Below are 27,072 nucleotides of genomic sequence, written 5' to 3'. Positions count from 1 at the left end.
GCCGCCGTTCTTCTATTTAATGACCTGTGAGCAAATTAAACAGAATACTAATGCTTACTATGTGTAGCTGAAAGGGTTGTTTGAAATGAAATAAAAATTAAATTGGCAGCTTATTGGTTTTTATTGTTAATTACCACCTGCCAGGTGGCTGCTGAGAGCTTGGTGAGCCTTCCTGCCATGTCATTTTAGATCCCTATGATAAATACATACCTGTGTCCTCATTTTGGAAGCAACTAAGTATCTTGATATTCTTCCACTTAATAGGTGGAAGTCTTGAAACCAATCCTTCCTTGACTTTAGTTGAAACTCACGGGGTTCTCTGTTCCCCCAGCAGACCTGGTCTGTCTGCCTTGTTCCCAGTGCTGCAACAGAACATGGCTGCAGCCTCCCTTCCCCCTCTCCAGGGGATCTCCGCAGGGATCCCACAGACCATCCCCTCCTGCCCGCCCTCCCCCTGCTTGTTCCATGTTTCAGTCCTCAGCTTGGGCAGACACACCCCTGCTCAACCAGAGGCCATGCTGGCCAGAAGACCAGGTAGCCTGCTTACAGGCCTTCTCTGCGATCTCTATTCCAGCAGACTCAAACCCTCAGGCTTGTCCTTGTCCCTAACTCTACAACAGGACACCAGCTGCAGCCTCCCTCCCCTTCTCTCCACATCTCCTGTGGATCCCACAGACCACCCCTTCCTGTCCTTCTTCCCCAACTCATCAGTGCATCCCAGCCTCCAACATGACCAGGCATTTCCATACCACCTAGCAGGCCAGGAAAACAGACAACATACAGCCATCACACTCTGAAAATCCAGAGAGGAAACAGAAAACAATGAACAAAATACCCACACCACAAAGACAAATCCAGAAATCAGCACCTAGACCTATAAGCACCCCAAAACCAGATGCCTAGATGCCAGCATAAGAATATAGTCAATAGTAGCCCGGGCAATATATCTCCACTAGAGCCCAGCTATCCTACCACAGCAGTCCCTGAATATTCCAACACAGCTGACGCACAAGAAAAAGACCTTAAAACCAACTGTATAAAGATGATAGAGTTCCTTAAAGAGGAAATGGATAAACCCCTTAAAGAAATCCAGGAAAATGTAAACAAACAATTGGACAAAATGGATTAATCCTTTAAAGAAAACCAAGGGAAAAAAAAAAAAACCAAATAGTTGAAGGAAATGAATAAAACTGTCTGAGACCTAAAAGTGGAAATAGAATCAATAAAGAAAGTTCAACAGTGACAACAGAGGTAAGCTTCACCAACAGAATACAAGCTATGGAAGACAGAATCTCAGGCATTGAAGATACTATAGAAGAAATGGATACTGCAGTTAAAGAAAATGTTAAATCTAAAAAATTCCCGACACAAAACATTCAGGAAATCTGGGACACCATGAAAAGACCAAACCCAAGAATAATAGGAATAGAGGAAGGAGAAGAAACCTAGCTCAAAGAAAGGCCTAGAAAATATTTTCAACAAAATCATAAAAGAAAATTTCCCTAGCCTAAAAATGGAGATCTATAAAGGACACAAGAACCGTACAGAACGCCAAAATTCCCTCTGCACATAATAATCAAAACACTAAACATTCAGAACAAAGAAAGACTATTAGAAGCTGCAAAGGGAAAAGACCAAGTATCATATAAAGGCAGACCTATGAGAATTACACTTAACTTCTAAATGGAGACTCTAAAAGACAGAAGGGCTTGATCAGATGTACTACAGACTCTAAACAGACCACAGATGTCAGCCTAGACTACTATAACCCTGGAAAACTTTTAATCAGCATAGATGGAGAAAATAAGACATTCCATGATAAAGTGATATTTAAACAATATCTGTCTACAAATCCAGCCCTACAGAAGGTACTAGAAGGAAAACTCTCACCTAAGGAGGTTAACTACATCCATGAGAACACAAGAAACAAATAATCTCACATCCACAAAACCAAAAGAAGCATGCCTGCAAGTGAACACACACACACACACACACACACACACACACACACACACACACACACACTGTGGTGATATTTTGTTTATACTCTAACAAATAAAGTTTGCCTGGAGATCAGAGTGTGGAGCTAGCCACTAGAGGTCAGGCAGTGGTGGCACACACCTTTTATCTCAGCACTTGGGAGGAGGAAACAGGAAGTAATAAGGCCAGGTGAAGACAGGAGCCCACCCCTTTCAGTCTAAGGATTTGGTAGGGGTAAGAAGTGGCTGTAGTTTGCTCCTTTGTCTGGCTGATCTTTCAGCATTTACCCCTGTATCCAGCTCCAGGTTTTTATTACTAAGACCAATTAGGATTCACACTACAATACACACAGACACACACAGACACACACAGACACACACACACACACACACACACACACACAGACACACACACACACACACACACACCATCATCATCACTACAACCACCAACAAAATAACAGGAATCAGCAATCATTGATCATTTATATCTCTCCATATCAATGGTCTCAATTCCTCAATTAAAAAAAAGAATAACAGAATAGATGCAAAAACAGTATCTATCCTGCAGTGTCCAAGAAACACACCCCAACCTCAATGTATAGACATTACCTCAGGGTAAAGGTTGGAAAAATATATTCCAAGCAAATGGACCTAAGAAGCAAGCTCATGTAGCCATTTTAATATTTAACAAAATAGACTTCAAACCAAAACTAATCAAAAGAGATGAGGAAGGGCTCTTCATACTCTTCAAAGGAATAAATCTAAGATGACATTTCAGTTCTCAACATCTATGCCCTAAGCACAAGGGCACCCACTTTTGTAAAAGACACTACTACAGTTTAAATCACATATTGACCCTGACACACTGATAGTGGGAGTTTTCAATATCCCACTCTCACCAATGGACAGGTCATCCAGACAAAACCTCAACAGAGAAATGCTGGAACTAACAGATGTTATAAACCAAATGGACCTTCTGGATATTTACAGAATATTTTCTCCAAACACAGAAGAATATAACTTCTTCTCTGCAACTCATGGAATGTTCTCCAAATTGACCACATACTTGGACATAAACCAAGTCTCAACAGATAAAGGGAAATCAAAATAACATCCTGAATCCTATCAGACCACCATGAATTAAAGCTAGATATAAACAACAACAGAAACAGCAGAGAGCTTACAAACTTCCAGAAACTGAACACTCTCTACTGAATGAAAAATGGGTCAAGACAGAAATAAAGAAATTAAAGACTTTCTGCAACTGAATAAAAAAGAATACACAAGCTGGATGGTGGTGGCGCACACCTTTAATCCCAGTGCTCAGGAAGCTGAGGCAGGTGGATCTCTGTGAGTTAGAGGCCAGACTGGTCAATAAAATGAGTTCTAGCATAGCCAGAGTGGTTACACAGAGAAACCCTGTTCCCCTTTCTCCCCCAAAGAAGACTACACCGCATACCCAAACTTATGGGACACAATGAAGGCTGTTTGACTAGTTCATAATAATAAGTGCCTACATAAAAAATCTGGAGAGATCTCTTATTAGCAACAAACAGCACACCTGAAAGCTCTAGAACAAAAAGAAAAATCAATAAGGTCTACAAACCATTATCCAAACTAACTAAAAGACAGAGAGAGAATATTCAAATTAACAAAATCAGAAAGGAAAAGGAGGACATAATAACAGACACTGAGGCTATCCTAAGAATCATTAGGTCATGCTTTGAAAACCTGTACTCCACAAATTGGAAAATTTGAAAGAAATGGACAATTTTCTGGATAGGTACCACATACCAAAATTAAATCAAGGTGAGATAAACAATTTAAATAGACCTATAACCCCTAGTGAAATGGAAGCAGTCATTAAAATCTCCCTGGCAAAAGAAGCCCAGGGCTGAATTTTAGCATAGAATTCTACTAAACTTTCAAAGAAGAGTTAACGCCAATACTCCTCAAATTATTGCAGAAAATAGAAACAAATGGAACATTGCCCAATTCATTTTATGAGGCCACAGTTACCCTGGTACCCAAATCACATAATGACTCAACAAAGAAAGATAATAACAGACCAATTTCCCTTATGAACATAGATGCAAAAATACTCAACAAAATACTTGCAAACTAAATCTCAGAACACATCAAAATGATCAACCACTGTGATCAAGTAGGCTTCATCCTGGAGATGCAGAGGTGGTTCAACATACAAAATCATTAAATGTGATTCCCCTATCGGGGGCTATGGGGGTCCAGCCCCTTGATAGTCCCCTCCCAGGGTCCGGGAAGAATCTACAACCAGCTGATAATTAATCTTTGATGAAAAGAAATGAATCTATGTACACGAAACTCCTTAGTTCATACACTTTATTATTATTCTGTGATAGTTCTCTCTCTACACAGCTTCTATTCTGCTCTCATGCCTAGGTCCTTCCTTGCCTGATTTCTTTATATTTGTCTACTGTCCCCTCTAGGTTCTATCTTAATTCCTTCATCTAGTTCTGTCCCTTCTAGGTTCTCATCTATCTAGTTCTTTCCCCTATCAGCTCCTCTCCCGTCTCCTTCTCTCTCATCTGGCTCTTCCTCATCTTGTTCTTCCCCGTCTGGCTCTTCCTCATCTTCTATCTCATTCCTCTAGTCCTCTCTTTTAGCCCTTCAATCTAGTTTTTCCCCATCTCAGTTTGTTCCTCTCAAGTTCTTACCCATCTAGTTCTTCCATTCTCTTTTCTCTTCTCTGTCTCATCGTGCCCTGGGAGTCCTGGTATATATACACTTACAAGCAGTATTCCCTTAGCAGTGCAAAACTAGGCTTCCAAGGTCAAATGGAGGGGTGATAAGAATCACATAGGGAGGCAATAACCATTAATTATCATTTGCAACCCCAAAGGGAAGTGACCAGCGGGGAAATGAATTAACTAAAGGCTAAATTCAGCTAATATCTAAGAAGAGAGATCTTATGTGCTCAACTATAATCTTAAATGTGATTGGTAGAAAGTGTTAAGAATCTCTAAGTTGCTAGGTCAATGGGAGAAAATAAAACTGTCTTCTTTTTTCCTGTGGCTCCTATCTGTCCAAGCTATCTGCCATTTTCCTGCAGGGTGAGGGAAAGTGTGCTCAGTCGCTAGGCAACCTGTGTACAGCTAGATGCCTCTGGTGATAGTTAAAGGGAGATCTGGAACTAGAGGTAAGGTTTGGGAAAGGAGGAAGTAAGGCTTAATTGGTACATCCGCCAGGCCTTCTCAAACAGGTAGCCTGGATGCTTAAGTCTGTTCTTAGAGAGTACAGAGGTATGTCTGATAAAGTACTTTCCTCCATCTGGGGATGGACCTGGCCGGATTCTGCTAATGATAATTACAGGGAGGCTTGAACTGGAATTCTGGCTGAGCACAGCTGTCAGCGCAGAAGGTTATCTAAATATTCCTAGAAGTGGTTAGGTAAGGAGTTAGCGGTCTATAAAGTTGGTAAGGCTGTAAGAAAGGAGGGTCCGAGCTGAATTGTGTAAAGCTATTACTTAACGTCCACCTGACCTAGGTGGTGTCTCCTTGTGGAATTTATCTTAAATCAGGAGACTTGCATGTGGACTGTTATTACTGCTAGTCCTTGAAAGTAGCCAAGGGAGATATCTGATTCCAGAGAAAGCCTTTCCTGAGGCTGTTCTCCAAATACCTGGAATGTGTATGTCCAGAGAGTGATCAATCCACACTCTTAGCAATTCTTAGGAAAAAGTCAATTGGGAAAGCTATGAAGGCACACATGATTTTCATAACAGAATACAACTGATATATAACAAGCCAAGTAACTCCAAAAACTCCTTGAGGTTTGGCTTCCTCTGGAGGAATTCCCTGATTCCTCCAGGTAGTGACTTTGCCATAGCCAGCTGAGTTCTTATGATATTCCTGCGGCCCGCAGCAGTTCCTCATATTAACAAACTGAAAGAAAAAAAAACCATATGATCATCTCATTAGATGCACAAAAGGCTTTTGACACAATCCAATACCTGTTGTGGAATATTATTTTAACTAGGCAAAGATGTGTTACATTTATTTATTCTGCAGAATATTACTTTATGTGAAGATATGTTACACTTGTTTATACTGCCTTTGTTAATGATGTAAAGATGTGTTATATTTTTTATGCTGTATTTGTTTAATTATGTAAATGTATGTTGCATTTGTTTTACCTTGCCTGCCTAAGGCACTTGATTGGTCTAATAAAAAGCTGAGCAGCCAATAGCCAGGCAGAAAAAGGATAAGTGGGGCTGGAGGGCAGAGAAAATAAGTAGGGGGATAAAACTAGGAAGAGAGAAGAATAAGAGGAGAGAAAGAGGGAGCCAGGTAGATGGAGTAGGACATACAGAAAGAAAGAAAGGCAAAAAGCCCTGGGGTAAAACATAAATGAAGAGAAACAGATTAAGTTATAAGAGCTAGCAAGAAACAAGCATAAGATAAGGCTAAGTATTTGTAACTAATATTAAGTCTGTGTCATGATTTCAGAGCTGGTTGGTGATCCAAATGAAAAAGCCTAGTACAAACACCCCTTCATGATAAAAGTCGTGGAGAGATTAGAGAATCTGTAGATTGCTTTTTCACATGTGACTATGTTAATCCTACCAATCCACAGCATGGGAAATCTTTCTATGTTCTGATATCTTCTTCAATTTCTTTCTTCAAACACTTGAAGATTTGTCATACAGGTCTTTCACTTTCTTGGTCAGAGTTACCCCAAGATATTTTATATTATTTGAGGCTATCGTGAAGGGTGTTGTTTCCCTGATTTCTTTCTCAGTCCGTTTGTCATTTGTATATAGGAAAGCTACTGCTTTTTCTGAGTTATCTTGTAAAATCCAACTACTTCACTGAAAGTGTTTATTACCTGTAGGAGTTCTCTGGTGGAATTTTTGAGTCACTTATGTATACTATTATATCATCTGCAAATGAAAATACTTGTACTCCTTCCTTTCCAATTTGTATCCCCTTGATCTTCAGTTGTCTGATTGCTCTAGCTAAAACTTCAAGTACTACATTGAATAGATATGGAGAGAGCAGACAGCTTTGTCTTGTTCCTGATTTTAGTGGAATTGCTTTGAATTTCTCTGCATTTATGACTTAGTTGTTAAGAGGACTTGTTATTGCAGAGGACCTAGGTTCCATTTCCAGTATCTACATAATAGATTCTCAACCATCTGTATGTAACTGCAGTTGCAGGGAATCCGAACCTTTTTTTCTGATCTCCAGGGGCACCAGGCACAATTGTGGTGCACATACATATGTTCAGGCAAACATACACATAAATAAATATTGAAATACATCTTTAATAAAATTTTGAGTTCTACTGTTAGTCCTGGAATTCTGTTCAGTGCAGAAGCCATAAACCTTGGTTTGGCTTGAATATATATTCCTAAAGGTTTCTAGGGAAACTCAGTAGTATCCTGGGGGTCCCAGAAGGAAGTGTGCTTCTTGTGCTTGCACCTCCAAATGCTGACAGTATATTGCCAATATTCTTCAGTCTGTATTGTACTGTGAAATGGCTTGCCAAAGAATTCTACAGAGCTTCCTGCTGTTCATCTTTGACCTGGCTCTCCCCATTCACTTCCTTGCTCCACCTCTGTCTCACACTGTTGTGTTCCGTTCCACATAAACCAACAATAACCAATACCCATTCCCCCCAAACTTTATGCATATGAGAATAGACTTCCATTCAATGGTGACCCTGCAATGATTGCAAGCTGTCATATACAAGAAATTTCATTTCAGTCAGACATGGTGACACAGGACTGTAATTGAAACACTTGTGATGCAGAAGGATGGAGAATTTAAGTTCAGCCTGGAATACAGAGAAGCCCTATCCAAAAATAATAAATAAATAAAAAGAAAGGAAGAAAAGGAAAACAGAGATAAAAAAGAAAAAAACAGAAGAGGGCTGGTGAAATGGCCTAGAGGGTGAAGGTGCTTGCTGACAAGCCTGAAGACCTGAGTTGCAAAGATGTGCCACTGAGATTTTTAGTGTTACAACCTGGGTCCTGAAAGGCCTAACAAGCTGAGCTCTGGCTATCATCATCTGTAACCAATTAAAGCGACGGGTAATAGGAAAAAACAGAGAAAGGAGATGAATTCAGTTAGTCCACCCTGAGACTAGGAACAAGAGATTCAGTGATACAGACACCCCTGCCTCTGCTGTGCAGATGACTATAGCAAGACTAAGAGATTAAAAAGGAAGTCCTTAGATATTTCCACATGCACCCTATCTTGGAAAAACGTGAATGTACACTCCATTAGTTTTTCTTTTTATTTCTTTTATTCCGTTGTCTTTTGAGACAGAATCTCACCATGTAACTCTGGCCAGCCTGGAATTCACCATATTGGCTTCAAACTCATAGAGATGTGCTGGCCTCTGCCTCCTGTGTGCTGGGATTAAAGGTGAGCACCACCCTGCTCAGACCATTCCACTAGTTTAAAAGTTTCTGTTAATACATTAAAGAATTCTTTTCCCTCAAAGCTTACATAACTTGGGAAAATACAATTTTAAAGCAATGGAGATCTACCATGCATAGTTCACCTTTCCACAATAGCAAAACGGAAGTCATGGGATTATTTTGCTATGTAGCCCAGGCTGGCTCAGACTCAGAGAGGTGCCTTCTGCCTCTATATTGCTGGGATTGGAGGTGTTTACCACCTCACCTGGCCAATATTTATTTATTTATTTATTTATTTATTTATTTATTTATTTATTTATTTATTTATTTATATTTTGATTTTTTTTTGAGAAAGGGTTTCTCTGGCTGTCTTGGAACTTGCTCTGTAGACCAGGCTGGCCTAGAACTCAAGAGATCCACCTGCCTCTGTCTCCCAAGTTCTGGATTAAAAGCTTGTGCCACCACTGCCTAAAAGATTTTTATTTTTATTTTATGTGTATGGGTGCCTTATTGGCATGCATGTCTGTGCACTGCTTGTGTGCCTGGTGCCTTTGGAGGTCAGAAGAGAGCATCAGATTCTCCTGGAACTGGAGTTACAGATGGTTGTGAGCTGACATGTGGGCGCTGGAATTGAACTTGATTCCTCTGCACTAGCAGTTTGTGCTCTTTGAGCTACCTCTCCACCCCCACCCCTGCAGAATTAGGTGTAAACGGAAAGCAAGAAGTACGCAACTAAGCAATCTTAGTGTGTGGTCCCCCTCACTGTCATTGTCTCTGGCTCCAGTCTGTCCTGCAAAGTGGTCTAAGAAGTTGACAGAACTGTGTGAAATCTGTAAGTCCCAGCTCTGATTGCCTCCTGGCTTCAGACATATCCCTTCCCCCATCATGGGATTTATATTTCTGGGGTCCATTGTCTTAATAGTCTGCAAAGGAAGGGACATGAATGTCTCTTTAAAATATCATAATTCCTGCCAGGTCTGTCACACCATAGGCGACAGCGTCCAACTTCCACTCTATGGCATTGTATTCAGCTTTCCCGCCGCTAAGGAACCGAAGTCCCTGGATGGTGGCCTCTAACATCCTGAGCTTATGGATACCGCCACGGAGGTTTCCAAAGAAACTGGAATCACCTGGTCCGCCATGATGACTGTTGGCAGGCATTCAGTTTCAAAAGTGTTAGCGAGCATGCGCATCATCCTACGGGGCGTGGACAAATCCTGCCGGAAATCTAAAAGACACCGGAAATAAAGTGGCCATGAAAGGTTAAATGTTCTAGTCATTCTAGTGTTACTTCGCTGGCAGTTCCGCGAGGTGGTTTGGAACTTTTCCATCCGGGACTCTTTGGCGTTCGTGGGCGGAAGTCGCGGCCCTGGTGTGCGGTGTGCAGAGCTCTCGGAGGTGCAGCCTGAGGTGAGTGGCTGCGGGGCAGGGCGGACGCTGTGCTGCTGCGCGCTGGTTTGTGCAGACTGACCGCTGAGGCGGCTGCAGGGGGATGCCGTGGATAAATAAGGTGGGGGTCGTTCGGTTCGTTTTCATTCCGTTCTCGCGGGTCTTCCGCGCCCTGTGTGTTTTGTCACTTCCCAGGGTGCTCTCCTTTGGGATTTCACTCTGTCGTCCGGGCAAGTTGTCCTGTGAGGACGATCGGGGCAGGACTCGGAGAGTGGGCGCTGCAGCAGCCCGTCCTGGGTGGGAGCCTGGAGCTTCAGACGAGGACCTTGAGGTGGCTTGTGACCCACTCAGGCCATGATTGGCGTAGAAGTCATCTCGGGCAACGATGTAGCCCGGGGCGGTGTAGGGTGCTTGTGAGGGCCACTCTGGTTGGTTCTGTTTGCGTAGTCAGTGACTGTACGGCTTGACTGTGTTGTGCTGCATGAAGAGAAACAAACGCGTCAGGTGTACCAAAATAGAAAGTGTCAGACCACAGATGTCTCTCTGTTCGCCTCTCCCCGCTCCGTCCCGTCTTCCTCCCTCTTCCTTTCTCTTGTGTCTGCCTGCCTGTCTGTCTGTCTTGGGCGGGGGGCACGCTTTGCATCCTGCCTGGTATCTAAGCTGCTGAGCTCAGAGACTTCTCTCTCTCTAAGGTCTGTAAAAGTAAGGAATTTCCTTTGTTTTGTGTGCTGTTGTTGGATCTCCTTTACCAGTTCCTCCCGCTGTGGGTGGCTAGCATTATTGAAGGAAATAACCATGAATATTAAAAACAAATTCTCGCCCTCCGCCGGTGGTGGCACACGCCTTTAATCCCAGCACTCCGGAGGTAGAGGCAGGCTGATCTCTGTGAGTTCGAGGCCAGCTAGGTTTACAGAGTGAATTCCAGGACAGCCAGAGCGACGAGCTACATAATAGACCCCATCTTAAAAACAAACAAACCCCATTTTAAACACACACACACACACACATTATTCCTTCCTGGAAGCATTTTTTTTTTGGGGGGGGAGTACTAGGGCAGTAATGATTTAAGGTGCCTGGAGCATGTCAGTGACTAGGAGGCAGTTTGTAACCTGGCAGTCCATGCCCCACTGGTTGGAGGTTACTGGAACTTATCTGCGTCAGTGGCTGTATTCTGGTGGAGAGGGGACATCTCATGAACAGGCTAGAAGTGCTCAGTGAGGAGAGGTCCTGGTGCATTTTCCTTTTTTTTTTTTTTTTTTTTTTTTTTTTTGTGTGTGTGTGTGTGTGTGTGTGTGTGTTGGGGGGGTGAGGGTTGGGTGAGTGAATTTTTCATGATGTGCCTATGTGTAGAGAAAGAAATGTCTAGAAACTCAGACGAGAATCAGAATTGGCTCTCATCCTGAGCTCTCTGGGCAACAGGAAGAAGAAATGCTGTTTTTAGATGCTGACTACAGAAGAGACTACATAGAATATGGTGGCCAGTGCGTTCCTTAGAATCAAAACAGCGTGAATCTGTGCCACTGTTCTTCTATTTAGTGACCTGTGAGCAAATTAAATAGAATACTGGTGCTTACTGTGTGTAGCTGAAAGGGTTGTTTGAAATGAAATCAAAATTAAGTCGGCAGCTTACTCAGTTTTTGTTGGTATTTACTGCCTTCCAGGCAGGTGCTGAGGCCCAGTGGGCCCTCTCTGGTATGGCATTCTGGATCCCTATAATAAGTCCTCATTTTGTAAACAACTAGGTTAGCATATTGTTAAAATGTGAGGGCTGAAAGTGTGTCCTTCCTTCCAAACTGATGGTTTTTAAGTTTTGTTTTGTTGTTTGGGTTATAACCCTGAATAATAACGAGCAGGGCTTTTATGTATCCTCTTCAGTACCTTCATGTGATCTTCCACATGGGTCCTCACCACTTCATGGTCTGATGTTGGGTCATTGTCTTTTAGGGATTTTCATTGTCTTAGAGCTCCCGGGATCCCTGAAATCATTCAGGCCTCAGGATTTCCTGCTGTGCCACGGCTAGCCTTGCTTCAGCATCTGTGACTCTTGAGGAATTTCTATTTGCTACCAAGAAACATCAAGACTAGAAGATCAGAGGAGACATGGCTGCTGATACGAATTTCCAACAGAAGATCCAACCATTGGATGCAGAGGTGCAGTGTGGGTCATGTGAGGTAAGCAGGAGTGACTTCATACTTGGTTCTTCTGGACTTGAGGGCAGACGCGAGAAGCTGCAGATCCTGTGTTACCTATGTCTGAGACGATCTCTCATCTAGTTAAGAGTGGACTATGTGTATCCCACATCAACTTAGTACCCCTCACCCCCCTTGCCCTCCCTTTCGTTGGATATAGAGTCTTACTGTGTATGTGGGGCTGGCCTGGAACTTTCTGTATAGTCCAGGCTGGCATCACACTCAGCACCTTTTTTGCCCCAGCCTCTCCAATGCTGGGATTACAGGCCTACTTCACTATAGATATCGTTTCATCTATTTTTTTTTTTTAGTGACAAGCTCTTCTTCCCTCTTGAGTTCTCTTTTTTATATCTGTTTATTCCTCTTTCACATCTTGCTATCCTCAGTTCTTAAAGGTTGCTTGCTATGCCCATCCCTGTAAGAATTGGTGCATCTGGAAGGAAGGTACCATTTTGTCAGTTGTTCGTCTCATGGGTAAAAGAATTTTAAAATGGACTCAGAAGGAAGCCCCAAGACGACTTATATTAGAGTTTTAGGGAAAACAGAACAAGCTAACAAGGCAGGTATCCTGAAAGTCCTGTAGTTTCAGGGAGGAGAGAGATGGAGGAGAGGAGAGACAAACAAGCCATCTATTTTGGCAATGAGGCCAGCAGTGGTAGTAGGAAGAGGAAGCTGTGGGTGATTGGCATTTTCAGAGATACTCAGGAAGCCTAGTATACCAGGGAAAGCATGCTTAGTGGGCTTTGGGCCAGGATCTGAAAAAGAGAAGGAAAAGTTAGTTTCTTGTGTGAGAGCTCAGAAAAGCCTGCAAGCCTAACAGTAAAGATCTGTAAGCACTTTTCTGAGGGAGGAGACTGATTAGGGTCATAATTATTCCTCCCAGTCTTGAGCATTTCTTCAGGTGAATCTGCTTTCCTGGTGGACATCTGCCCAAGTGATGGTCACCAGGAGTTGGATTAGTTCTTCCAGGAGGGGACATTAGTTTGTAAAGTTCTAATCTTTGGAGCTGATCATAATCTCCTGTTTCTACCTTGGCCTGGGGGTAAAGCTGAGATTTCATTCTTTTGACCAGGAGGAAGTAGCTTTCCCTTAACAGGCCTTAGCAAAGCCCTGCCACCTTTTTGTTCGGTGTTTTAAATCCTAAGGAGGGGCAGTTGTGTTGGTCTGCCTTCTAGTGTTACCAGGAACGTAGGGTTTTAAATTGACCTTGAAGGAAAGGGTCAGTCTCCAGCCTCCTGAAATGTTAATACCCAACTGCATGCGATTCTTTTTTTTTTTTTTTTTCCGAGACAGGGTTTCTCTGTGTAGCTTTGCGCCTTTCCCGGAACTCACTTGGTAGCCCAGGCTGGCCTAGAACTCACAGAGATCCGCCTGGCTCTGCCTCCCGAGTGCTGGCATTAAAGGCGTGCGCCACCACCGCCCGGCCTGCATGCGATTCTTAGCAGATTCATCTTCCTTGCTACTTGAACAGCTGTGTACGGTGCAGCTCCAGCTGCCTGTTTGTACATACAGTTTTGTCTGTGCACAACTGTTTGTTTTTCTTTCTGGTGAGTAACATTATAGGTTAGAGATTCATTGTGCTAATATTTTCTCCAAGTGCTTAAATGTCCTGTTCATGAAATTACCGGTAGCAGACAGACAGCATCAGGAGCAGCAGTTACTCACTTCCTTAGGCACAGTGCTAATCCTCACAGGAGGCTCATGAGCTGATGCTGTTGTCTCATTTTAAAGAAGAGAAACTGAGGCACAGATGACACAGCCAGCTGAACTCATATGTTGAAGCAGCTGCCAGCCTGGGGTTCAAGCTTGCAGTGTGCTCCAGGGTCTGGCTGCCAGTTCCCTTCCCTGCTTCCTGTGAGGAAACTTTTGGTGATTTTTTGACTTTATGGCCAGGCTGCTGTCTTACTTCCTACTGTCCTGTTAGCTCCCTACACTGTCATCTGAGAATTCTTTTCCTCTCATGTGTCCAGGTCCCTCCATCCCCAAAGTCCTGCGGTTTCTCTTCCAGTTCATAGCTTCCCTGATTTTTTTTGTGGTGTACCTTGCAGGAGTTCCTGGGATGGGTGTGTAAGTAAGGGTACAGTGAAACTACCAAACTAGACTCCTCCATGGGTAGAAAGGTTTATAAGGGAGCACAGTGAAGGAGGGGGAGAGGTATGGAAAAAAAGCAAACAGATTTTATGTCAGCAGGGTTGATACAAGGAATTGACCAGGACCTTAGTTGACCTTTGAGGGAAGATTAAGGATGGTTCCAGTAAAAAGAGACCCACCTTAGGCTTCTGTTAACCCAGACAAATTCCTTCTGTTTAGGACATTGTCCCTGGGACTGCCACTTATTTAGTTTTTATTATTTGTGTGTGTGGTGTCTGTATGTGTTAATGATTATGTGATTGCCTTTGTGTGGGCATGGAGGTCAGAAGACACTTTGTGTTCTCTCTTTCTACCTGTATGTAGGGTCCAGTGATGAAATTCAGGTGGTCAGGCTTGATAGGCAAGCACCTTTACTCACTGAGCCATCTCTCCAGGCCCAGTTACTGTTATTTATTGATGAAAAATAAAATAAAAGGAGGGAGACATGACTGCTCCTAAAGTATGGAGAAGATTTTTATTGTAGAGATAAAAGAGAAAGCAGGCAGAGGGGAGAGTCCAGGCTGAACTTGGCAGGCTGACTAGAGCAGACCATGAGAAGAGCAAGAGAGGCACCGACGGCCAGGGCAAAGAGGCCAAGAGAGCTGCAGAGCCAAAATGGTTGGGTTATGTAGGGCTCTGGCTGTGGGGAGGGAAACGGAAGCCCAGCCCCTGGGAGGGAGAGGTTTGGAGTAGGGGGCAGAATGAGAAGTGCTTCTGGAGCACAGGTACTGAGGGATGCAGTGTGTCACTGCTTTGGATAATGGTGGGTAAATTCTTGAGCTCTGTGTGTGTGAGAAACAAAGTCAACACCACAGATTGCGGGTGTTCAGATGAGGAATCTGTAAGAGTTTGTGTGCATTTATTTGAACATGTCATGGAAATGCTGTTTCGCTTTTCACTGTATTTATCTATGGCTAAGTTTACCTGTAGCTGGAAATCTCTTTGCTCTTGCTAAAACCTTCTGTTGCTTATTCCTATTCCAAATACGTTTTCCCCACTCTCCACATGTTATATATTTGAGACAAGGTCTCACTGTATATCTCTGGCTGGGCTGGAACTCACTATGTAGTCCAGCTTACCCATGAATTCATAGAGGTTTACCTGCCTCTACCTCCCAAGTGCTGGGATTAAGGTGTGTGCCACCATGTCCAACTAGTTTTCCATTTTAAAACATTTTATTTAGTTTTTATTATTTGTGTGTGTGGTGTCTGTATGTGTTAATGATTATGTGATTGCCTTTGTGTGGGCATGGAGGTCAGAAGACACTTTGTGTTCTCTCTTTCTACCTGTATGTAGGGTCCAGTGATGAAATTCAGGTGGTCAGGCTTGATAGGCAAGCACCTTTACTCACTGAGCCATCTCTCTCCAGGCCCAGTTACTGTTATTTATTGATGAAAAATAAAATAAAAGGAGGGAGACATGACTACTCCTAAAGTATGGAGAAGATTTTTATTGTAGAGATAAAAGAGAAAGCAGGCAGAGGGGAGAGTCCAGGCTGAACTTGGCAGGCTGACTAGAGCAGACCATGAGAAGAGCAAGAGAGGCACCGACGGCCAGGGCAAAGAGGCCAAGAGAGCTGCAGAGCCAAAATGGTTGGGTTATGTAGGGCTCTGGCTGTGGGGAGGGAAACGGAAGCCCAGCCCCTGGGAGGGAGAGGTTTGGAGTAGGGGGCAGAATGAGAAGTGCTTCTGGAGCACAGGTACTGAGGAATGCTGGGAGAACTAGCCAGTGTCTGCTTTGATATGTTAAGTAGACACCTCTCTTAGCCTTCTGTCCCAGGTTTCTTTGAGACCTAACGTTTATTTATTTAGTTTTGAGACAAAGTTCTAACTATGTAGCCCTGGCTGCCCTGGATTTGCTATGTAGATCAGGCTGGCCTCAGACTGGCAGTAATTTGCCTACTTCTCCCTTCCACATGCTGACATTAAGGGTGTGTTCTACCGTACTTGGCTATTTAAAGCTTTTAAAAAATATTTATTTATGTGTTTGTGCCTGCCTGAGTTTGCACATGTACACTGTGTGCAAGCAGGTGCCTGAGATGGCCAGAGAGGATGTAGAATCCACTGGAACTGGAGTTACAGGCAGTTGTAAACCACCATTGGGATGCTGGGAACTGACCCTGGGTCTTTGCAAGACAGCTGCCTCTTTCATTCTTTTTATTAATTTTTAATTACATGATTTCTTTGTATGTGCATGTGTCACAAAATGTGGATGTCAGAGGACAACTTGTGGGAATCAGTTCTCAATATGCTGTGGGTCCTGGGGATCAAATTTCCATTGTCAGACTTGATGGAGATGCCTTTATCTGCTGAGCCATCTTTCAGCTCGGTTTCTGTTCTTTTGTAAAGGAATTTTAGGTTGCTAGAGAAATGACTCAGCAGCTAAGAACGTTGACTGCTCTAGCAGAGGAACCAGGTTCGGTTCCCAGATAGCTCACAACTGTCTGTAACTCTGCTTCCGAGCATCCAATGGCCTTTTCTGGCCTCTGTGCATAGTGCACACACAGGTACATAAGCCTGCATACACAAAATTTTAAAAAAAAAAATCCTCTTTTAAAAAAATGGAATTTTAAGAGCCTTTTATTGTTTGATTAATGGCATATAGTCCTATTCTTGCAATTGGTGATATTTTGAAATGTGGCTTTTCCGAATGGATTGATGAGTTTGAAAAATGAAGCTTTCTGTGTTGTTTTACTTTATCCTGTGCAGTGTTTGCCATTCCTCTATTGTCTGGGTCTCATCAGCGTGATCCTTAGCCACTTTGTGTCCCTTCCCCAGTCACTCACTGTCTAGTCTCAAAGCCCTGTCCTCTCAGTGTACGTCCCCTCCTCATGGGAGAGACAAGGCACAGATCGACATAAGTTTCTCCTTTTGAGACAAGGTCTCAGTAGCCCTTGGTGGGCTGAGACTTGCTCTGTAGCCCAGTCTGGCCTTGAATTTACAGAAATCCAACTACCTCTATCTCCCAAGTGCCTGGACTAACTTCCTTTAAAAGCTTTTTCCACATAAAATTGAATGAGCAAGAGACTTGCTTATGTAGTAAAGGAAACCGGAAAAGCTAAGCTTCCTCAGTTGAGTGGGAAATGTATGTGTAATTGCCATGGCTCCCTCCACTGGAATGTCTAAAATTAGCCACACCAAAAATACAAAGTGTAGATGTGTTTGTGTCCCAAGGAAGCTGAGGGAACACTGTTGGTGCCACTGCTGAGAGTATCAACAGGTCCAGCCAGTTTGGAAAACTGCAGACTTTTGTGAACTGTGCATTATCTGACACCCAGCATTTCTACTGTTTGGGGTAAATGCAGCAAGGTAGAGCTGTGCAGGTTCAGTAGTTGTATTGATCATTGCCAAGCAGCTCATTGGAAGCAGGGCATTGATTTGTGGATAATTTAATTTATATGTCTATAAATATGTGGCTGAGATTGCGTAGTGATGTCCATTGACTTATTTGGTCATTGTTCTTTCTCTTCCTTACTCCCAGTTGTCTGTGTCTCTTGATAGGGTCTTACATAACCAGATTAGCCTCAAACTCCCTGGGTAGTCAACACTTGTCTTGAACTCCTAATCCTCCTGCCTCCACCTTCTAAGTTCTGGAATTGCAAGCATATATCATCACACCTGGCTTTTCCTTCTTTGTTTTTTGTTGCTGTTTGCTTATGTTTTAGTGTTTTTAAAGAACTTTGCTTCTGATTTTCTTTTATGTTTCAGGTATCTTTTTTCACTTATATTTATATTGTTTACATTATTTTGTTATTTTTGTTCTTGTAGTTATGTTTTAGTTCCTTCTGAATTTTTTATACTGTTAAATATTTTTTTCCTTTTTGTTAAACTTTTTTTTTTAAGGAAGGGTCTTAGTTGTCCAAGGTGGTCTTGAACTAGCTATGTAACTGAGGCCTGCCCCGAACTCTGTCTTGTTTTGTTTGAGTCAAGGTCTCCCCATGCTTTTCCCAATTATTAAGACTTCAAAGTCCTAGCAGATTGGTTATCTGGTACGGCTCTGCTGCCTAGTTGCTCATGTTCATTGTCTTAGTATGTTGTCATATATTCTTATAGTCCCATTTATGAAGGCTCCAGTCTCATGAATTGATTATCTATCCAAGGTAGATGTGAATTTTGGGGATGCATACATTCCGGGAGGCTTGTTTTGGTTTTGAGGCAGGGTTTCTCTATGTTGCCCTGGCTGTCCTGAAACTTATTATGTAGACCTGGCTGGCCTTGAACTCTCAGAGATCCACCTGCCAACTACCTTAGCAGTGCTGAAATTAAAAGTGTGTGTCACTAAGCCTGGCTGTGCAGGCATTCTCTCCACACGAGGCAACAGTTTTTAATAAATTGTTGAATGCTCCAAGGGAAAGTTCTCAAAGTAATATAATCAATTGACATTTTCTCTATTAGACATTTCAGTAGACTATTTCTGGAATTCTCCATTATAGTTACAGTTATATGTCTGACATGTCAGTGTAAAGAATTTTAATACAAAATACTTCCATATGTAGAGTCTTCCTCTTACGGTCCAGCCAGTGTCCATATATCCAGCCTAACTAAAAAGTGTTTTAGTCTCTTTTAATCCTTTAATTTCTCTCCCCCATGTTAATCATTTCTTGAAGAACTTTGGGTTATCCTTTAGATTGTGACAAATTCTAGATTTGGCTAAGTTGCGTTTTGATGCTGTCATTTAACATGAACTCCTATCCTTCTATTTCTGGTAAGCTGGTATTTAAATCTGAACGTGTGAAGTCTAGTGTGATGGTGACACATGGCATGTAGCTGTCATTGGCCAAAGGAGACTCAGAGCAACACTGTGGGCTGTGTAATTTGAAGAGTGTATCATGGGATTATTAAATTTTATATGTATGATGAATGTTTTGCTTGCGTGTATGTGTACAGTGTGTGTGCCTGGTGCTTTGGAGACTAGAAAAGAGCATCAGATCCTCTGGCATTGGAGTTACAGATGGTTGTGAGCCACCATGTGGGTGCTGGGAATTGAACCCAGGTCCTCTGCAAGAGCAGCAAGTGTTCTAAACTGCTAAGTCACATCTCTAATTCCATTTACCCCCATCTTATATAGTCCAATATCTCATGCCCAGAGAATGTTCTTGTCTATTATTAAGACAGGTTTTCTCACATTAATTAAGTTAACAATTAACAGTGACCATCCCAAGCTCTACTCAGGTGGACCAAGGATCCTGAGTTGACTTGTAGAACTGGTTTCAAGAGGTATTCATAAAAACTGAAGTTGGAGTTTGAAGCCAAGGGCCATAGAGACACCTAAAACTTGTGGGAGCTTCGGAAGAGGAGTCAAGTTTACATTTATTAGCAGTAGCTATATGTAAGAGTTGGTGGTTTTTGTTTTTAAATTACCTGTTCAAATGATGTAATCTGCGTCTATGGTTGGTGTATTAAAATATTTTTGTGTGTGGATTCTTTTCCTAGGTGGTATTAAGAGTTTTAGGAAGTGCATTGTACAGGTGTACACAGAGAAAGAAGTGCCAATAAGATAAAATGCAGGTGTATTCTTTACTTTTCTCCTCACCTGGACAAAATACTTAATAGAAACACCTTGAGAAAATCTTACACAGAGGCAGGAGGATAACTGCAGTGTTCGGCCATCCTGATTTACATAGCAAGTTCTGGGCCAGTGAGTTCAAGGCCAGTCAGGCCGCAGAATGAGGCTGTTTGAAGAGAGGAAGAGGAAGAAAGAGAATATGTTGATTTTTGTATTAGGGACCAGATGCTGGGGGGCTTTGTTTTCATAGCTAATCAGTAAGCAGCCACAAGTATAACTAAGAAGTCCCTATTGCAAAAAGGAAGTTCTTGTGGGGTGATTACTTCTGCTTCAGGGTACAGCTTCAAGAGGAAAAATTAAGGATAAGGACAATGACCAATCTTTGTACTTTCATCTTTGAAGGGAGTTGGGATAGTTTAGACGGGCACTCCTTGAGTAATACATGCTAATATGCAGAGGTAAGTAGGTGACCTAAAGTCAAGGAGATAGACACAGAATGAAGTCAGAGATGCCAGGCTTTTTTTTTTTTTTTTTGGTTTTTCGAGACAGGGTTTCTCTGTGTAGCTTTGCGCCTTTTCCTGGAACTCACTTGGTAGCCCAGGCTGGCCTCGAACTCACAGAGATCCACCTGGCTCTGCCTCCCGAGTGCTGGGATTAAAGGCGTGCGCCACCACCGCCCGGCGAGATGCCAGGCTTTTATCTGGGATTAGTTCCCAAGCAAGGACCTAATACTTTTAGCAAAGTAGCTTTTAAATGCCTGCTTCATAATGTTGAATCCAGTGTATCCAGCATAACTGTAAACTGGAATATTGTTGCTTAATCAATGTTGTGTTGTGTACTCTTTCTTAGAGTATTAAAAAGAGTTCTTTTCTAACGTACTTAAAAAAATATGATTGTGTGTGATGGATGACAGGGTTGATTGCTTTATAAGTGTTCTCTATCCCCCCCCCCCAAATTAATAGAAAGATATTTTGTGGGAAATGCAGTGAAACGTCATTAAGAACCTAACTTTATCGTTTTCGAGTGATGAGTCATTCACAGTGAACTGTGGTTCATTATTACAGAGGTGGATGTCCTTTGAGGATGTGACCGTGAACTTCAGCCAGGAGGAGTGGCAGCAGCTGAACTCTGCCCAGAGACGCCTGTACCAGGACGTGATGCTCGAGATCTACAGCCACCTCTTGGCAGTGGGTGAGCACAGCTGGCCTAGGGGTCCAGGATGGGCTCCATTGAGGATTTCCTTCCCTCCCTTTACAAAGCATGCTGGTGTATCAGAAGTCTCTCGCTCTCTCTCTGTATATGTATGTGTGCTTGCTTCATTTGTCCTGATGCTTCATTTCTTTTGTGTACCTATAAGTATTAATTATACAAAATAGAAAATGTTGACTTGGTTTTACTAATGAGGCAGTGCAAAGCTTCACTGGATCATCTCTGAGACAACTACCCCAAATCCAGTATCTTTCTGATTAACAGGGTATCCCATTCCCAGCCCCGGAGTCATCTTTAGGATGGAAAAAGGAAAGGAGGCACAGGCAGGAAAGGCTGAATTTCCAGGCCAGCACTGTCAAGGTGAGCCACTGCTTCCCAGGTCGGGGTAGATTTCACGAGGCCATTGTCAGTTTGTCTCACCAAGTCCCCAGTGGTGGTCACCTTTAGATTGTTTTCTCCTTGGAGTTTTATGGTTAATTCTGCAACCCATTTATTGATGTGAGGCAATGTGGGACTTTCTAAAAGGTGAGTCTGTGGGACAAACCTGTCTGACCATGGATATGAATGAACCTAAGTGGGCTAACTCAGCTATTTCTAATAATGGTGACCAGTTACACTCCGATGTGTAAATGCACAAGAATTTTTATTTGCACATCTTGTTTATAAACATCTGACATTGGCCAAGTTGGTTAATATATTGCCCAAGTAATAGAGAATTGGTTGTAATTTATATGTTCTAACAACTGACTTCTAAATTAGTATATTGTCTTTTGGGTTCTTATTATTGTTTATATTGTGTCTGTTTTTGCTTTTCCTGTTGATTCTGAATTAACTGATTTTTCTTTCCTTTGCTGGTTCATCTTTTTCCCTTAGTTGTGGCACCTTAGGCTTAGTGTTCTGTATGTTCCTCTTCTCATTCTGTGATAGGTTTGCCTGAAAGGCTCTGTTCATTCTGAATATGCATTTCTCATTGTTGTATTATGATGAATTTCTTAGTCCCTGACCTTATAGTCTCTCCTGCCTTGTTTAGATATATGAGAACATTCCTGTAAGATGGTTCCCTTCCTTCATTTTGGGAGATCAGAAATCGGGATCTACCTCTAGCCCTGGCTGTCCTGGATCTCGCTTTGTAGATCAGGCTGTCTTGTACTCACAGAGATCCACCTGCCTCTGCCGCCTGAGTGCTGGGATTAAAGGCCTCTGCCGCCATGTCTATGTCTTTCTTATTTAGGTTAAGTTTTCCTTGTGTGAATTATGGATTCCACTTAAGACACGTGATCAATCAATGCTACGCAATAAATGTTGCTATTTTGCTTTTTGATACATTTTGATGCAAACGTTCGGTTTATTTCTATTATATAGGATTCAGAAACTTTCTGATGTTCTTATTATGTTTATATATTTCCATCTTTAAAATATAGCTGACTAATTTATGTGCCTCATTATCTGATCCATTGTTGTCATAATTATATTATTGTCTGCTATGTAGGTGACCCCCATTGTATACAGTTATTGATTAGCTTGTTTCTACTAATTGTTATCATTATCAGCATCATTCGTACTTGATTTAGGCATTTATGTTCAGTCTCAGTCCCTCTGTATGATTCATTTTTCATCTTAGTCACTGTTTATTCTTTCATCTGTTTTTGTTTTTAGAAAAATCAGGAATTGACACCTCACCACAGACAGGATCTGAGAAAGCTTCAGTTCATAGTGATATGGCAAGTGAAGTCACAAGAGATGGTTCATGGTGTTCCCCTTTACAAGAACTACAGAAGGATGCTGATATTGCTAAGAGAGAGAAACAAAACCAGTTTCTACCCTTGCCTCCTGGTACTCTCCTCAAGAAAACTCAGAGTACAAGTAGTGGTCATAAATATCAAAATCCTGGGGAAATTATTCCTTTGGGATCCTACCTCATTTCTACACAAGAGAATCTCCCACGATATTGCTTACTTCCAAAATGTTTGGAGCTAAACCTAGGAGCAAATGGTCGGAATGAAAGCAGTGTCACAGAACAGCTTATTAACATTGTTGCATCCAGTCAGCTCCTGATACAAGGCTCTTGTAATGCTAACTGTGTGGTTACTGGTGGAGGAGAAGAATCATGCAGAAGTCCTGAGAATGGAGATGTTCTCAGCCATAAACAACCAGCTATACATGAAAACCATTCTCAGGAGAAAGCAGGTCCAGGTTCTCAGTGTGGGGAGGTATTTTATGCCATATCTGTGCATAAACCTGAGATCACTGTCACTCTGGACAGACCTATTGTTTCTTACAATGGTGGGAAGGCCTTCCTTTATGTGTCAGATTCATCAAATTATCCATTTCAGCTGAAGGTGGATCATCTAGGTCACACTGGAGGGGAGCTTTACAAATGTAGCAGTTGTGAGAAATCCTTTTGTACTGAGGCTGCACTCCAAGAGCATGAGCAAATTCACACAGAAGAGAAACCGTATGTGTGTACACTGTGTGGAAAAGCCTTCAGAGATAGGTCAGCTTTCTATGAACATGAATTGATTCACAAGAATCACACGCCTTTTATCTGTGACAAATGTGGGAAGGCCTTCTTACGTAAGTCAGAGTTGACATCCCATAAACAAAGTCACAATGGAGAGAAGCCTTACAAATGCAATGACTGTGGAAAATCCTTTAAGTTTCCATCTCAACTGAAGGTGCATCATCAAAGTCACACGGGTGAGAAGCCTTATGAATGCCGTGAGTGTGGAAAGTCATTCAGTAAAACAGCCAAACTCAAGGTGCATCAACGGATTCACACAGGGGAGAAACCTTATGTGTGTTCTCAGTGTGGAAAGGCCTTTAATCAGAAATCAATACTAGACAGGCATGAAAAACTTCACCCTGGGGAGAAACCTTATAAATGCAGTGACTGTGGGAAGTCATTTAATTATCCATCCCAACTGAAGGTCCATTGCCATAGTCACACAGGGGAGAAGCCTTATAAATGCCATGAATGTGGGAAATCGTTTAATTTCCCATGTGAACTGAAGGTGCATTATCAGAATCACACAGGAGAGAAGCCTTACAAATGCCGTGAATGTTGGAAACTGTTCAGTAAAATGTCCCAACTGAAGGCACACTATCGAGTTCACACCGGAGAGAGACCTTATAAATGCAGCCATTGTGGAAAAGCCTTCTCTACTAAGGAACAAGTCCAAGAGCATGAGCGAATCCACACAGGAGAGAAACCCTTTGTGTGCACTGAATGTGGAAAAGCCTTCAGTAGCAGGTCATCTTTTCGTAAGCATCAGTTAATTCACACTAAAGAGAAGCCTTTTGTCTCTCAGAAATGTGAGACAGGCCTCCAGGAGTCTGCTTTGATACCCCATCAGCAACTTCATATTGGTGAGAAGCCTTACAAATGCCCTGACTGTGGGAAGTTGTTTAATTATCCATCCCAACTGAAATCCCATTATCAAATCCACACAGGAGAGAAGCCTTGTAAATGTCTTGATTGTGGGAAATCATTTAGTAAAACATCTCAACTGAAGGCACATTCTCGAATTCACACAGGAGAGAGGCCTTATGTGTGTTCTGTGTGTGGAAAGGCCTTCAAACAATTGTCAACATTGAGCAGACATGAAAAAATTCACCTGGTTGAGAAGCCTTACAAATGCAATTTCTGTGGGAAATCATTTTGTTCTCCATCTGAACTGAAGGTGCATCTTCTCATTCATACAGGAGAGAGACCTTACAAATGTAGCAACTGTTGGAAAGCCTTTTGTACTAAGGTCCAACTGCAAGAGCATGAGCGAATTCACACAGGAGAGAGACCTTATGTGTGCACTCACTGTGGGAAAACCTTTAGAAGCAGATCAGTTTTTTCTAAACATAAGTTGATTCACAGGAAGGAAACACCTTTTGTCTGTGAGAGATGTGGGAAAGTGTTCTTACAGAAGTCAGAGTTGACATCTCATCTACAAACTCACATTGAGGACAAGCCTTAGGAATGTCAAGGCTGGAATATGGTTTACTCAGATACACCAACTGAGGGTATACTGTTGAATTCACATGGTGAAGAAGCCTTCCAAATGTAGTATCTGTGGGAAAGTCTTGGCTTCTAATGCCCAACTCCGACAGCATGAACAAATGAATTCACCCAGGAGAGAGACCCTGTTCGTGCTCTGAATGTGAAAAAATCTTCAGTAGCAGGTTAACTATATAGACTTCACATGTCTCATACTAGGGTGAGACCTTTGTTTCTCACAATGTGGGTCAGATTTTGCATCTCATGAAGGAACTCACATTGAAGAGAAGTTTTTGAAATGTCATGATTGGGAAATCATTCATTACTACATCACAGATCAGTCCCATCATTAGTTCATAGGTGGGGATGACCTATGTGTGTTCTAACACAATTCAACATATATACTACATGACTAATACCAGTCAGTTTTTACAGGTGCAGTTTTACATAACAGGGTTTACTGAGAAATAAGTTCCTAGCTTATTAATATATTCCAAAATGAAATTTATTTCTTTATCTAATTAAAGTTCATTTTATGTGTGATCTAATTGCACATCACCTGATTCATATTACGGAAAACAAATCTAGTTACTCATTGAGTGTTTAGACATAACAAACATTATGCATGAGGAAAGTTTGTCAGAAATTAACTAATAATGATAAGCACACATATTTATATTTGTCCTGTTAAAGATGAATTTCATTTCAGGTTGACATTGATTAATTTCAGAAATGTTTTTGTAGAATGTGATATAAGATACATTTTACCAAACTTAGAAAGTTTATGGGAAATTAAGTCAGTGATATTCCCACTTGTGGGAGTCTAGTAAAACCCTTAAGTACCAGCCATGAGAATAGTAGGGAAATTTTATAAGTGGGCATGTGTATGGAATACACGCCCCCCACACATACATATATGTGTATGTATGCATATGTACACATGTGCCTGTATTTGGTCAGTGCCTGTATGGACTTGTATGTATTCCCACAATTTTGTGAGGTTTTATAGAATTAACTGCATACTAGAAGAGGGTAGTTTATTATAAAAAAGTGCATTCATTTATTTTGTATATATTTATGTACATGTGCTGCTGTGTATATATTTATATGGCTGTCAGGAGATCAGTGAATTGGTGAGAATCAGTAATCTCACACCATGTGTATCCTGGGAATTGAACTTGGATTGCCAGGCTTGGTGACCATCACCGTTACCCATTGAGCCATCTTGCTTGCCCTGTAGCTATTTTTTTTTTTATTTTTATTAACAGTCTCTATCTTGAGCTTACACCATCAATAATTAATACTTTTTTATTATATGGATGTACTTTGAATAAATGAGTTCTAGGGCATTCTCTGTTGATGTTGCTTTTCTCTTGTGGTTGGCTCTGGTCTGTTCAGCTTTTTCTTTCTATGTGTAGCATGTGTGGTGATATTGGAACCAACCATTCAGTCTATACTTCATATTTTTAAGAGTTGTTTAAGTGTGAGTGCTGGTATTTGTGAGCCGTAGAGGTCAGAGGACAACTTCCATGAGTCTGTTTTTTCCTACTTCTGGGTACAGAATCTGGTTTCTACCACTGCATTACATTGGTCCAGGCTCGCTGTTTTGTGAGCTTCCAGGAGATGGTCCCCTTTTCCACCATCCATCCATCTTGTCAGAGAAGTGCTTTAAATACAGATGTGCACCACTGTAACTGACTTTTTGAGGTGGAGTTTGGGGATTGAATTTAGATTTTGTTTTTGTTTTTTGAGACAGGGTTTCTCTGTGTAGCCCTGGCTGTCCCTTAACTCACTCTGTAGGCCAGGCTGGCCTCAAACTCACAGAGATCCGCCTGCCTCTGTCTTCCAAGTGCTGGGATTAAAGTTGTGAGCTACCACTGCCCCACTTGAATTCAGGTTTTAAGGCTTGTATTTCAAATTGCTTTTCTCCCTCACCTAGTCAGTGGTGGCACATCCCTTTAATCCCAGCACTTGGGTGGCAGAGGCAGGCGGATCTCTGTGAGTTCTAGGCTAGCCTGGTCTATGAAGCAAATTCCAGGACAGCCAGAAGTGTTACACATAGAAACCCTGTCTCAGTGGGGAGGGGGGGTGTTGGGGGGGGCAATGCTTTCCTCCACTGAGCTATTTTCCCTTCATGTATGTTCATACAGGATATATACTAGGAGTCAACAGATCATGCCTACTGAACTCATATGGTATGAACTTTTTTTTTTAAAATCTAAGTGACTTTTCCTTTATTGCAGCATATGTCCTTCTTTTTTCATTACTAAGAA

At 42.0% G+C, this 27,072-nt stretch overlaps 1 protein-coding gene across 3 annotated transcripts; it reads left to right on the top strand.

Moving 5' to 3' along the window:
• The first annotated feature begins 9,608 nt into the window (after window positions 1-9,608).
• Znf175 (zinc finger protein 175) lies at window positions 9,609-26,153 on the top strand. 3 transcript variants are annotated; one of them, XM_028858300.2, is made up of 5 exons: window positions 9,609-9,798; window positions 11,722-11,949; window positions 20,667-20,793; window positions 21,076-21,171; window positions 22,468-26,153. In XM_028858300.2, the coding sequence occupies exons 2-5, from the start codon at window positions 11,878-11,880 to the stop codon at window positions 24,777-24,779; spliced, it is 2,607 nt and encodes an 868-aa protein (XP_028714133.1). In that variant the 5' UTR covers window positions 9,609-9,798; window positions 11,722-11,877; the 3' UTR covers window positions 24,780-26,153. The 3 variants fall into 3 exon arrangements, with proteins under 3 accessions (XP_028714133.1, XP_028714135.1, XP_028714134.1); XM_028858301.2 differs by lacking the exon at window positions 9,609-9,798 and adding an exon at window positions 9,807-9,898; XM_028858302.2 differs by lacking the exon at window positions 21,076-21,171.
• Window positions 26,154-27,072: the final 919 nt, after the last annotated feature.

This window comes from Peromyscus leucopus, chromosome 1 (genome assembly GCF_004664715.2).
Source record: "Peromyscus leucopus breed LL Stock chromosome 1, UCI_PerLeu_2.1, whole genome shotgun sequence".
Taxonomy (NCBI): domain Eukaryota; kingdom Metazoa; phylum Chordata; class Mammalia; order Rodentia; family Cricetidae; genus Peromyscus; species Peromyscus leucopus.
The sequence above is the reverse complement of the archived record's forward strand: the minus strand, read 5'-3'. Positions and strand labels throughout refer to the sequence as shown.

Bases quoted from the DNA above. Each gene is read 5' to 3' on its own strand.
- Znf175 (XM_028858300.2), top strand. From the start codon at position 11,878: ATGGCTGCTGATACGAATTTCCAACAGAAGATCCAACCATTGGATGCA. The intron at 11,950-20,666 runs GTAAGCAGGAGT...TCATTATTACAG, and splicing joins TGCAGTGTGGGTCATGTGAG to AGGTGGATGTCCTTTGAGGA. The intron at 21,172-22,467 runs GTGAGCCACTGC...TTTTGTTTTTAG, and splicing joins TCCAGGCCAGCACTGTCAAG to AAAAATCAGGAATTGACACC.